The sequence below is a fragment of the Dreissena polymorpha genome, chromosome 5 (genome assembly GCF_020536995.1).
Source record: "Dreissena polymorpha isolate Duluth1 chromosome 5, UMN_Dpol_1.0, whole genome shotgun sequence".
Lineage (NCBI taxonomy): Eukaryota > Metazoa > Mollusca > Bivalvia > Myida > Dreissenidae > Dreissena > Dreissena polymorpha.
The window spans coordinates 18,390,986-18,405,617 of record NC_068359.1 but is presented as its reverse complement, the minus strand read 5'-3'; the positions used below and the strand labels follow the sequence as shown (position 1 = coordinate 18,405,617).

Here is a 14,632-nt window from a genome sequence, read left to right as displayed (position 1 = left end):
CTTAAATATGTAAATTGACAAACAGGACAGTTGAATGTGTATTAGGTTTGCGGGTTTTATGTTTAAATATTTGCTAGTTCTCTCTTAACATTAAAATTGTGTATTGTACATTAATTATATTTTGTTTTCATCTTATGCAATAAGTTAAACAATATTTAAGGGGCATATTGAAGGTTTAAACGGATTTGTCTTTTTTTTAAAAACGTATCGCTGCTAATAACGAATTAATTACATTTTTAAGAAACACTGATAACTATATTTATTGCTATAATTATGAAAAATTGTTCTGAGAATATCTTTAACGGACTCGAAAAGAGTCGAAGTGAAATTTAAATATTTATGAAAATTTTGTTTATGATGAACCGATGTTCGCACTCGTATAAACTATAGTGGGATTAAAGTGTCACAACATTTTCATTTGTGCTTGTAATGCGTTCAAGTTTCGATGGATTTTTTTCACAACGATTGTAAACATAAAACATTTCTACTAACTATAGTTATGCTTGAAAACAGTGGATATTTATAGAGTTTAGACATGTATAATTAAAGACTGGAATACTTTTGATATGCCTCTTCATTATTGCAAAACGAATGTGTATGAGATGACAAAGGTGGTTTTAGTCTCACGACTTGAATATAAATTGTATTTTAATGGAAACCCCTGCTTATGTTCGATACTTATTTGGACTATTATCTAAAGCTCGTTTCCAAAATAATACATCCGCCACCAAAACTATTCCGTACGGTTCCTTTCGAAATGTCGACTACAGGGAAGGCATAGAAGGCTTAGGCATTGATTATGATACAGACCAAATCATTCGGTCTACGTCAACATTGGTTTCAGTCACAAGCTTCGAGATGACAACATCATTACCGACTAAAATATTCAAACAATCAACATCATATTCCTATAATATCAGCGAGCGCACGGATTATTTGTCAACAAAAGCACCGTTTAAACCTGAATCGTATCATCATAGACTTAAAGAAATCATTGACGGACTAACAGCCGATTGTCTTCACGAGCATCATAGACAACCACCACTCAATACAGGTAAACCATATTATAAATGTGTTCGCTCATTTATTGATATCAATTTTGTTCATTTACCGAGAAGGTGATTATTTCATTTAATCAGTAAATACAAGTATTTTACATAATTATTTTTTCAATTTAGCATTGGTTTAACCTACCTGATACATATATGGCTGCATTCAACGCATTGAATTATCAAAATAGACACCATTCTACCTCGAACATTTGTCTAGAATCACGATACATGATTGAAAGCCTGCGTGTTCAGAACTACGAGAATTTATTAGAATAACTATAAAAGTGAATGCAATATGCCTCAGTTGGAAAAACATACAAGTACGTGGTTCTTTATTAATTGCAAGAAATCTATTGTCTGTCGAATGATACACGGCATACGCAATAGAAATTATTTGAAATTTTTAAACAACACACACATACATGAATACAAATGGAGCCATGGTATTATAATTGTCAATGTAAACCAAATAGCGTTTAAACAGGATTAAAGGAGCTAAAACATGACACTTGGCTTAAAATTAGTCACACGACATTTACATTTAAGCATAAATAGACCCTATAGAATCATAACAATTCTTATTAAAATCCAATAAAACAGAATACATTTCAAGTTTATAATATATTGAACTACTGAATGGTTGTTGCAAACCAGAGCAACATTATAGCAACCTTTTAAAGTAAGATACAATACAAATTACACAAGTGTTACCTAAGTCTCATCTTGTATTGAGGGTTTTAAAGAAGAAAGCCAGGTGTGTTTGCAACATATAAATATTTATTTATTATCGGATTTTAAAATGTTTCAGGCATATTGAGCGGTGGGCATCTTGACATTATTTTATTAGCATCTATCGGTATGAAAAATAAAAATGTAAGACTTGTTTTATTATAAGTTAATTGTCATCTCAATTCGTAAGAATTTTCAATAAATACCATACCGATGCTGTTAGTTGTAACAGAGTTTACAAGTTTTATGTCTTTCTATTTAAAGCACATTTATTTAAGTCATCACTAGTTGCAAACAAATCCACAAACAAGTAATAGCATGTCTTGGTATTGTTTTTGACATATTAAGGAAATCGGAGTCCATGGGTTTATATTGTAAATGGAAATATTTGCATATTTCGTCAATTATAACGCGCGTATAATATCACTTATGATGATAAAATCGTTACACTTAAACAATGGTTTCTCCACCGAATCCCAATCGGAAGGGTTTTGTCGAGAACTGTTTGCAAAACGTATAAGCAAATTATCGTCGTTTGCTTGTTAAATCTTAAATGTTAAACAACTACAAATCCTTCATGCGTAAGTTCTTATATAATACACAACAAAAGAATGCTTATTTACTTAGGCTAAACTCAAAAAATCACGGCGGTCAAAAAAGTGTTAAACATTTCAACTCGAGTTGAACGCTCGCATTTTAAATGTCGTATTATTTCAGATTGACAAAGACTCAAAACTAAATTTAATACGCCGGCATAACGCAATTCCAAACACTTAAATCGCAAGTAAATCGCTGTTCTAACAAATTTGCAATAATAAATATAATATCTTATTTTCTAATTTTTCATTTACTGAAGTCGATTTCAAAAAGGTTTTGCCGACGGTTCAAACATCCTCAACTATTAATCAAAGTGAATCACTTGCTAAACATCTTTACTATCACAATGATAAGCCGGAATACCACATTTTAAAAACCTTTTAACTGATACTTATTCACTAGCATTACACATTTTATATGAATTAAAATTTACAGAAGCCAAACGCAAAATGAATCGTCCGCCTTACCAATTTCATGACATTTTACATTGTTATGATGTTCTTTTTTAACATGATCAAGTTGATTATTTAACAAGATCAATGCTCTCATGTATTGTTTGTAAAAAATCAAAAAAGCATTTGGCGTCGTTTGATTAAAATCCGGACATATTTTTATATTTTATCTTCATCAGTGTTATTACATTTTGTTAACATGTTATTTTATTCATTATTGCATTTAAAGAGTGACGTAGAAGTTGCAAAAAATATGTTTTGGAAACATAGATTTTATGTGTACGGCTGTGACTTTGTCACAAAAGGTTTGATATACCGATGTGTATGGTGCACTAAAAATAAAAGAACAAATTGACACACATAATTTTCATATTTTTCAAATACCCCGTTTTCATTAAGTTTGTTTCGGCACAACTACAGTAGTTGTTTTAGTGTCTTATCCAATGATATTAGTAAGTTTAGTGAGAATAAGTTATATGACTCTACAAAAATAAAGCAAACATATGAAATACTTAAATGTCATCCTGCAAAAGAAACTGGAAAATACATATAAGAATGTAACGATTTTTTGCTTTTAATATATACACTGTATCCCAGCGTAAGTTGTTGTATTTATTGTTATAGGGGAGCTGTAAACAGAGTGTAATTATTAAACTATTAAATTATGTCGTACATATATATCGAGTATGTACAACAATTAATTAAAATGTCAAATTAAAATTACAGACAACCATTGTAGAAGTGGTTATTAAATAATATTTAAAACAAAAATGACAAAAAAATACAATCACGCAATAGAAAAATAAAACGTATATACGACACGAAGACGTCTTATTTGCTACTGGTCAAGACGCATCGCCATATTTGCAGACTACCTCTTTTGTTTTGTTCTTCCAGATGTGTAACAAAAACTTATTTACAAAAAATAAAAGATTGCGAACATTTATCGCCACACATGTCCCTAAATTCAATCAAGTACTCGATTATTTTAAAAAGTACTCCCACTATACTGAGCATATAGGTACAATATATCCAACACGCGTTTATGGCAATACAATTAATTTGAAGGTTTTTGACTTTCGAATTGAAGAGAATATTATTTAAAGCGCATTCAAAACAGCAAAGTTTCTTTTAAGTACCAAGTTCTCGCTTTCAAAGAACAATCGAAACATAAATTCAATTTAAATTTGTTTATATATGGCCACATGGTCGTTTTCTAAAAATTACCGAACAGGACACCAAACCCGAAAAATAACACACCCTAACGGCCATTATTATAAATATTTTTTTAAAGGGATCTTTTCACGCTTTGGTAAATTGACAAAATTGAAAAAAGTTGTTTCAGATTCGCAAATTTTCGTTTTAGTTATGATATTTGTGAGGAAACAGTAATACTGAACATTTACCATGGTCTAATATAGCCATTATATGCATCTTTTGACGATTTAAAATCCTAAAAATTATTAAGCGTTGCAACGCGAAACGATTGAATAATTTGGAGAGTTCTGTTTTTGTCGTTAAATTTTGTGAAACTACGAAGATAGCTTATATTAGGTATAAAATACTTCATGTATATGTACTCGGCGGAATAGCTCAGTAGACTAATGCGTTTTTACTTCAGGACTCTGGCAGGACTCCAGGGGTCACTGGTTCGAAACCTGGTCCGGGCAATGTTCTTTTCCTTTTTTTAATTTTATTCTTGATTTTTTACTGGAGCTTTTACGATCCAATGTTTACATTTATCGATATAAAGCATTTAATGAATAAGTTAAAAAATGCCAAAATCTGTGAAAAGGCCCCTTTAATATTCAAAAATAAAATAAAGACAGTGTGTGAAGTGTACAACATCGCGCTTCTGCTCGAATAGCAATAACGAATTGTGATGCTGTGCGTTACATATATTCTTAACCATACATCATAACAATTTTTTTCCATGCTTTTGTGTTAATGATATTCTTGTCTCTTTTGTACCTGCAATTTTGTGAATGGTATTGTGTGCTACGCTCATCAGTTATATTTTTTCTTTAGTAAATTCGGCAACAACAGAACAGAACAGAACAGAATAGTTTATTTTTGACTTAAGCATGTAAAGCTCATCGTCATTAACATTCATATAAATAACAGCATGCGTTGAAGTACACACAAAAACACACATCATTTTAAAGAATAAATAATCTAAATAAACACGAAATAAACATATTTCCAGAACATATTTAGTGAGAATGGAACATGGATGGGTTTAATACACAGTGGTCACACAATGTTATGCATATAGGTTTACAAATATAGGTATAATTACATATTTCCTACCTTATTGTTTTGTAAAAAATGTATTTCTATTTAACACTACATATATATGACATTTTCTCTTATTTTAAAGCATGTTAAACAATACATGGCTAGCTTTCTTAATACAGTTTTGTTTGAGCTATTAAGTAGTTTAATAAACTTGAACATATTTGGTCGGATTCTATAATATTTAGGAATTAATGCATTCCTAACATCATTATAATAAGGACATTTAAGAACAAAGTGAAATTCATTCTCGATGTCATTTATGTTACATAATATACATTTGCGTTGATCTCTGTCAATATTCTGGTGTCTGCCCGTTTCTATGAATAATTTGTAAGAGGACAAACGTAATTTTGCAATAATGTTCCTATGTTTTTTGTTGTCAACAATATCAAGATACGATGATCTTTCAAAAACCGGTTTGAGTTCCTTATATAGGAATATTGAGCTACACGACGTCGCACTGACATCCCAGTTGGTAATATACTGGTCTCGTAATCTGTTTTTGAATAACGGGATAAAGTGATCATTGTTAACAGATTCGGGGAATAGCCATACATCGGTGAAACCGGTTTGGTTAAGAATGTCCCGGCAACAACTTATTTCTTTACATTTAAACAAATAGAAACACATGATGTTTTGGATATTAGGAATTTGACACTTATATTAATAGATTATGTTTCTTACTTCAGGAAACTAGAATAATTAATTATACTTATTGCGTCTCTAATCTTGCAAGATTTATATTTTCATAACGATTTATGCTATATTTGCTTAGTGCAAACTGTAGTGACAGAGTATCAATGAAGTCAAATAACACGGTTGCAGGTCTGACATCGCCATAAGGTTGCTTCATCAACAGGCTCGTAAAAAGCAGCAGGAGTTCCCTGTATACAATACGTATATGTGACAGATTCTTTGACGTGTTTGATGGCTGAAATAAACATGATATGTAAAGCTATTTGGCCAAATAAAGTTTATAGTGTACCGGTTCATGTTAAACAAATTTGTAATGATAAGTTCTTAAATACAGATTCAGTGCTTCACTGTTTTATATTTATATTTCAATTTTATTGTGAGAATATAAAAACACAACAAAAGGAAAAAAAACGGCTTGTATTATCTTCATGTGGTTCTTCATCTAGGATAATTAATCTTTTCCTAAATCAATGTATTAATTGGATGTGCAATCAATTACGCCCGTCCCTTACAAACATTGCTAAGGCAAACCATTGAGAATTAAAACTGATGCATGAGTTCTCAAACCGGAAAAAAACATCATTAGAAAGGATAATAAAACAGCAAAAAACATAACATTACTCAATGTTAACATTTGTTATAGATGACGATATAATTTTCTGTTCATATTATTGTAATGCAATAGCTAAAAAATGTTTGCGTCCAATTGCGGATCAGGCTCATTTCTTATTAAATTCCCCGAAAGTAAGGATTGTAAAGCTTGAGTAATATAAGCCCCGTTAGAAGCTGCAACATACCATTCTATTTTAAATTACTTAAATACTATCAACGGTTATTTCTGCATATACTCATCTAAGGTTCATTGTTTGAAAACTAAGAAAACGTCGACACCACCTAATGCCGTCTTGCAATTAAATAACCTACCAGCCAGTCTTTAAACATATGGCTGTCTTAGCCAAGGCTTGAGATCCGCAAAATTACTTTATTTGCACTCTATATATTATTATTTATGTGTAGCTGTTGGATAGACCAAGAGATTAGTGTCAGATATATCATCGAAGTGAGTTTGATAAATGCCTTAAACAGTGATAATAAATTGCAACTGTACCGAACTAATATAGGATAACAATGAAAATTAAACATTGCCCGATACCTATTGTATAACAATACTTTACCTTTCGAGACCTTGCCGCCGACATATCTTCCGGTCTTGAATCTGAAACAAAGTTTATATAATGCATTTTAGCTCATTCATTACACATTAATGGTAACTAAAGGTCTTATTGAATGGATTGTTGTTGCATGTCATCCTACCAAAATAACTGAATCCGATCATGTTGTAAGATATTGGTTAAGAAAAAAAATCTTCCTAGTTTCAAGTAGAATTAAAACAGATGCGTGTTAACTGAAGGCTTTTTTTAAATGGCTTGGTGTTGCATGTCATCCTTCTAAGATTAAGAATTATGTTTAATTAAACTATTTAAGTAGAAATAAAAACGATACAATAGTCAAAGTAATTAACCTTTTGAATTAATTAGCACACTCAATTTACATGTAGTTCATATTATCTTTATGTTTCGTCGTTTTAAAATTTTAAAGAGATAAAACATACCGATGCGATGAAAACATTTCATGGCAAACATAATCATATTTACACACGTACGCCTTTAAATAAAAATCTATCGACATTTCCTCGGTTAATAAAGTCAAAACGAGTACACATACTTTAAGAGAAGATAGCAATTTTAGAAACTGGATGAGATATGCTAATTTATTCGTTTATTTATTTATATAAAACAACTCCGCCATTTAATAAGCATGCAATTAAAAATCATTTCAATTTCAATATAAATACATAGCGACTGTTTTGAATATTCCACATTGCAAATGGATACGGGTTTGCACTTCTGTATACCGTTAATTGTTAGCTTATACTTTCATAACACACTTGTGTAAGTCACCATCAGAATGTTTAACGTCAGATAAATTATATGTATTTTGAGCAAATCACTCATGCTAAAGATATCTGAATGTAATAACCTATCAGTAGCCATAAAAATCTCTCGTATTTGCCGACAATAATTATTGATTGATGAGTTGAATACGAATGCGATTGCTTTGTCAACACTGATTGGGTTGTTGATTTTTCGACGGAAGAGCTTTGATAATAAACTCAATTAAATGCTGTACTATAACTGTATTTTTTCCCGGAAAACACCGTTTGCTCGAAAACGTTTCCTGAAATATACAGGCATTAATGCTTTAATTAATTAATCAATATTAACAGGACCTATCACGAATATTGCAATTATTTATTTAGTAATGTTTTACATTATACACGCTCTCAGCGTTAAATCATGCATTGTGATTTTCACAATAATAAACGGATAACGTATTTCAAACCTTTCAAATAGTTAAGAAATAACTAATTCAATGCGAATTTAACAATAACAAAAAAGTACGTCCGGTTATCTCAGCATATGAGAGAAACTTCGTGCTTCCGACGCTGCTTAAGCCAATTCCACGTTTGCTCGTATATGTTCGGAAATCGTCGCGGGAAATTCACATGGAATATATTGTGACACAAAAAATAAAAAAGAGAATTTTGTTATCTCGTAAAAGTAATGTTACATTGCCAAATCATGCGTTGAAATGTTGGCTATTGTATAAGGAATGCTGATTTTTACGGGTAACGAAATATTTAACGAAATGTTTTCATTTTGAGTAGTTATGTGACTTTAATTTACAGATATGTACTCAGATTCTTTTAAAACGCACACAAACCTTATGCAAACACTTAATAAATACTAGAAAGGAAGTCCGATTAAATACAGTTTTTTCTGTTACATATTTTGTTGATTTTCGGCAAAGTTGACGAAGTAAGTCAGGCTTCTTTTTAAGATTCTATTCTTGCAGCTTGACATCATGGTCAAAAACAATTTTATAGACACAAACAGCTTCAAACGTTCAATTGTGTAAGTGCTATTTATCATGACAAGTGGAGACAATCCGATTTCGCGGATTGTGTTGGTAAGCGGCACTTCATCAAATATAAAACGACTATGTCTTGAGTTATGACGAAGTTTATTAGATCTTAGATGCATATCAAACTTATCTTGCGATGTTGTCTAAGGCAAATGCTCTTGTGCAGTATGAAGGCTCTTAACCCTTTGCATGCTGGGAAATTTGTCTTCTGCTAAAATGTCGTCTGCTGAATTTTTAAAATAAGCATATTCTTCGATTTTTGTTTCAAAGAATACTATCAGAATAGCAAACAATTTGGATCCTGATGAGACGCTACGTTCTGTGGCGTCTCATCTGGATCCAAACTGTTTGCAAAGGCTTTTAAAATTTGGTTCCAGCAATGAAAGTGTTAACTGATATGAAAAGATATGCACTTTTCAACGATACAACTTCACATAATTTTGAAACGCAAACTCTTGTTCACAATTGTTTTCTGTTTTGTTATATGAATTTAATCATTTTTCAGATATATTTGACTTTCTATTTGTGAAATAAGTGAAGTAACGTGAATTCAGATATTGAAAGTGAAAACGTTTCTGAAAGAGGAAAGTAGCATATATTCTTCCTTTCTTTCTCCTGTTAATAACGAAAAAAGCCATATGCATAGGTTTCTCTGTTTTCTCTCTTTATCTCCGCGTTGAACCCAGTATATTGACAGCCTGGTATTAAAAGTCATATGACATGGTTCTAGGTCTGAAATTAACGTCTTCTTCAATTATAGTAGGCATATATGGCGTCAGAAAGCTTTAGTATACGGAATTCACAATTGGGATGCAAGAGATATTTCTTTTGAAGCGTAAAATGGTTAAAGTGGACAGTCATTCTCACATCGTTCTCGAAATAAGTATTTGTGTGAAAACACATTTTCTAAAATGACACGGAGCACAATTATATAATTTTATCCCATCATCAGACGTGCATTGTCGAAATAAACCACTGTGGAATATGTTTTGCTTTATTTCGGCAATGCTGAAATATAGCTGTCACGCGCGGCGAACTCTTATATCAGTCATGTGCGGAGAATGGTCATATTACTCGGAATCAACTATAAAGAAATCATTTTTAGTAGAATCGAATCAGATTCAACAAAACAAACAATTTGATACCAAGATAAAATATATTTTATACACAAAATGCAACAGACAAAGCAAAAACACATTATTTTACAAATATTAAGTGCGCGTACTCATGCCATCATTATAAACACGTCAAACGACACAAGTCATATTCTTTCCTGCTAAAGCTGCAGTTTTTAAGTATGTTTTTTTAATTATTTCTTTAAATCGGAGACGAAGATGTATGATAAACAGAAAAACAGGTTAGTGCCTGATCTTTTTGTAATATATTAGGCTCGGCACGAATAAAATAATAAAAAAAATTTTGCTAAAAATAACTTTGGGATTTTCCCTGTAGTTCTTTTTTCCTATTCTATTTTTAAAGAAATAATTTACGACTAAGAAAATTGATTGGGTAAATCGAATCCTAGGTCGGTGTCGAATAAAGCGAAGTTTATTTTACATAAATGATATGGTATTTACTGTGTTTGTATAAAAATCCCATGATACTGTTCAGATAGCTTCAGTCTTTTTTTAAATTACCTGCTAATCACTTCATAAAATTTATTTGGTATTTGTCAGTGGTGGATTGATTGAGATATTATCTGAAACTTGAAAATCAATGTAAATTTATATAAACCAAACATAGTGTGACATGAAACTTGGAAACAAATACGCGAGGGATTGCGAGTTGCGCTGTAATGGATGTAAACTTAATTGCACGTGAATTATGTACGGTGATAAATTAATCGTCTACTCAAACCACAATGTTGATCAGCGTTGGTATGTTAAACTAACCAAAATATATGTTTGTAAACCTTGACAATTTAAAAACTACTATCATGATCGCATTACAATTTTAATTACACAGTTATTAAAGAGAAAACACTGCACCACCATGTAGCACCCACTGGTTAAAAGCCGGGATACAGCATGGTGCTATTTCGCGTAGTACACCTGTCATCATCCATTCTGCAGCTCATTCACTAATTAACAAAAATTTGATTGGAAATGAACAGTGTAATGCCCTGATTGGAATATGAATGCTGTAATTGTCTTTATGACAAACCCATTAAAATAGACATGTACTCGTTTGTATTATGCAATGGTATGTAAATGACATATTTAGTTCGAAATAAATCCGATCACATTACTTATCATGTTACTCACATAGTTTCCTGAATGCTCTTCTAATACCAAAATGGATATGAAGGATATCCTAAAACAAATAGCAAATGACATAACGGACGCGTTTTAGTTGAACAAAGTGTTTAGCAATTCACCCTTAAAAAAAAGAACCGTACAGCATGTGATTAAAGCATATCATAGAACCACATGCATATTTACATAAGAATTGATGGATTCATTGCAATGACTCTTGTTAAAGTCAACAGAAGTACTCTCATGTTCAAGTATATTGCTTGTACCTCACCGCGCAACGACATAAACAATTAGGATCGGTTGTTTTGGAAATAATGTGAATAAACATGTGTAAATGTTTTCAGATACTTACTCCGGAATCGGCAAGAATTTGAAAACAACACACACGCACATTATAATGTAGACAAAAATCATTTTGCACATTTAAAGCCCATTCAAAATTAAAATCAAAATTAGAAAAAGCGTCAACTTGAATGAATCAATTCTTGTTGTAGAATATGATTTAGCGTTATTTGTCCCTTTTTATAACATAATGTTTTTTGTTTTTACAAGTTGTGGATATGAGGATGAATGTACAATTATTGTAGCGATCCTTGTTAACAAATAGGTTGTCGGTTGGTTGTGTCTATGAATAGTGTGTGTATGCGTAGGTTGTCGGTTGGTTGTGTCTATGAATAGTGTGTGTATGCGTAGGTTGTCGGTTGGTTGTGTCTATGAATAGTGTGTGTATGCGTGTTGCTTAGGTTGGTTCGATAACAATGTTTTGATATCGACCTTATTAATGCGTTTATGCCAATCCCCGCGGAGTACTTCAGCATCGTGACATCCTGTCATTACCGACAAAGACGGTGAGAGTACCGCGTGCATTTGTCATGGTGAGCGGTGTTTGCTTGGCTCTCAATAGCGTACATTGATCTTACTTCAGTAGAGTCCAATATTCTTCTGTTTCCGATAGTGGTTGATTTATTAAGTCGAACTTTGGATGGGACGTTTGAAAATAAGTTCTACTTACAAATAACTTTTTTTGAATTTTGTTCTCTTTTAAAATATCTTGTATGACATTATAATCGTTAAATGTTAAATATAAAAATATGAAAATTGTAAAGTTTATTAGATTTTGGTGTATTTAGTTTTTCACAAATTAAACTAACTTATAATTAAGTGATTTTTCTTTTTATTTCAAAATTTTATAAAAAAAGTAAAATCACTTGCGCTTCCAGTGTAATATATATACAATGCCCATATAAATACTAGGAAACGCCTGTGTTTGACGTACCTTTTTTTTTACCTAGATACCCTTACGTTATAGACACGGTTTTGTTTTGCGATATTTGACATTGAAGAGCTCAGTTTTAAATTTAGCTCCACCTTATACAATATCTTGTTTGGACTTTTATTCAAGATTCGCTTTATAACACAACATTTGCTCCCATAACTATTCTGTAAATTAAGCTACAACGAAGGCATATATGAAGACAATAATTATTATATACCAGAACCAATGTCGAAAGAATTAACCACAGCAAATCTATATAATATTAGTAAGGGAACGGACTTTATTTCTCTGCATGCAAGCATAAAACTCGAGTCATACCATCCGACAGTCTGAAAGAACAATGTCTAAAAGAACATAAAAAAGATAACCATTGTATTTAGGTATACATTTGTCTACTTTGTTGTATAACGCATTCGTTTGCACGTTCGTTATGTAACTTATTATTTCGTTCGTGTACTTAATTCTTTAATACATTTACGTTCTTAGTATTTTGATTTTGCTTTATTTTCCTGAGTGCTTACGCACATTCATGCATTAAACACATGTTTTCATAACCGATATTAATACAGTATTCATTCATGTATCGATTTATACTTTTTAAATATGTATTATGTCCCATATGCCCATTCACCTATTAACATCTTTATTTATTTATTTTCTAATTGTTAAAATGTAATATTATTTTCTCGAATATACCGTTAATCTCACGATTTGGTCTACCATAAAAGATTACGCATCCATGAGATCTCCATTTATGTGTTCAGCAAAATAAACAAAACTTTTTGCATATTTCCTATGCCGAATATATATGTGCAAATTATAACTAATCAGTCACTTCTCGTCTTGAGCGATAACAATAATGGATGTTGATTTGAATACAAATCAATTGATTTGCCGTCGTTGATTGTCGGCTTTTTTGCGACAAATACCCCATGAATACAACCAATTTTTTTGCTGCATGATATCGGTATTTTTCTAGAGGACGGTATTAGTTCTCGAATGGAGTGTGTGTACGATAACTGAAATGATGAAATGATTGAAGATATCAAATATTAATACACCATTATAAAATACACGCCGAAAATTGTATTTCAAACTTCATTGCTTCGGTTGTATATATATATATATATATATATATATATATATATATATATATATATAATGCGAGACCCCTCAACAAGACAGATGCCTTTAAGTAAACATTTAGATGAATGTTCACATAATGAACCAAAATTTAAAATATTTCCATTTTATAAGCTATTTTCGAACAATATTTCAGCTAGGTTAGCAAAAGAACAACATTTTATACATGTATTTAAACCCAAATTAAATTTCATTTAATATTTATTGACGTTATGACGTCATAATTGATATGACGTTATCTCCATGACATTTTGACGTTGTAATATATTGTATTATGCCCTGATGAGCTATGCGAAACGCGTTGGCTAAATCAATATATATTTAAAATCCCAGACACGTGTTTTTACTTTTATTATATATATATATATATATATATATATATATATATATATATATATATATATATGGACTATTATACTATATATGTTATTAGCTTTTAGGGCCTTTAAATCGAATACAATACTCGTGTATCATATATTCGGCATTTCCTAGATATCTGTCTTTACATGTGTTCCCCAACTCCATGTGTGTGTGTGTGTCTGTGATTTTAACTGCACTAATCCTGAATAAATGAACGATACTATAAAGAATCTTAAGTTCGTAAACTGGTTGATGTGTTTGAAAGAGTTTTCACTCTAGCAGCAATATATGTTCAGATCAGTGAAATTTAGGTACGTATTATTTATGCTAAAAAGACATTAATTTTATATAGGCATGGTCTTTAGTACTTTTGCCTTAGTTTAATTACTCTTACGCGAATGACGTCACGCTACCCCAACCCTCCCTAAGTGGGAACATCAACAAGTGTTTCGTGTAACCTCAAAGTGTCCATACTGTGTATTATTCTATTGCGGTATTCGATTTTTTTCGCGTTAAAAACTCAACGACTAAACTCAAATTTATGCAGCATTATACAAGTAGTTTTCCAAAGGACGGTTTCCTCCTCCTCCTCTTCCTCCTCCTCCCCCTCCCCATCCTCCTCCTCATCATAATCACCATCATCATCCTCGTCGTCTTTGTCGTCGTGGTCGTCGTCTTTGTCGTCGTAGTCGTCGTCATCATCATCATCATCATCATCATCATCATCATCATCATTTGATAAGTACGTTACGCTTTTGTTCTCCACTATTGTACCAACAACTTTATGTC

General features: G+C 31.5%; 1 protein-coding gene across 1 annotated transcript in view; it reads left to right on the top strand.

The window, feature by feature from the left end:
* Positions 1-492: 492 nt before the first annotated feature.
* The window catches only part of LOC127882439 (calcitonin gene-related peptide type 1 receptor-like), a 29,529-nt gene continuing 15,389 nt past the window's right edge, over positions 493-14,632 (top strand). The window contains exon 1 of the mRNA XM_052431077.1: positions 493-1,054. Coding sequence (XP_052287037.1) covers positions 652-1,054 — 403 coding nt within the window. The 5' untranslated portion in view covers positions 493-651. The remainder of the gene's footprint in view (positions 1,055-14,632) is intronic.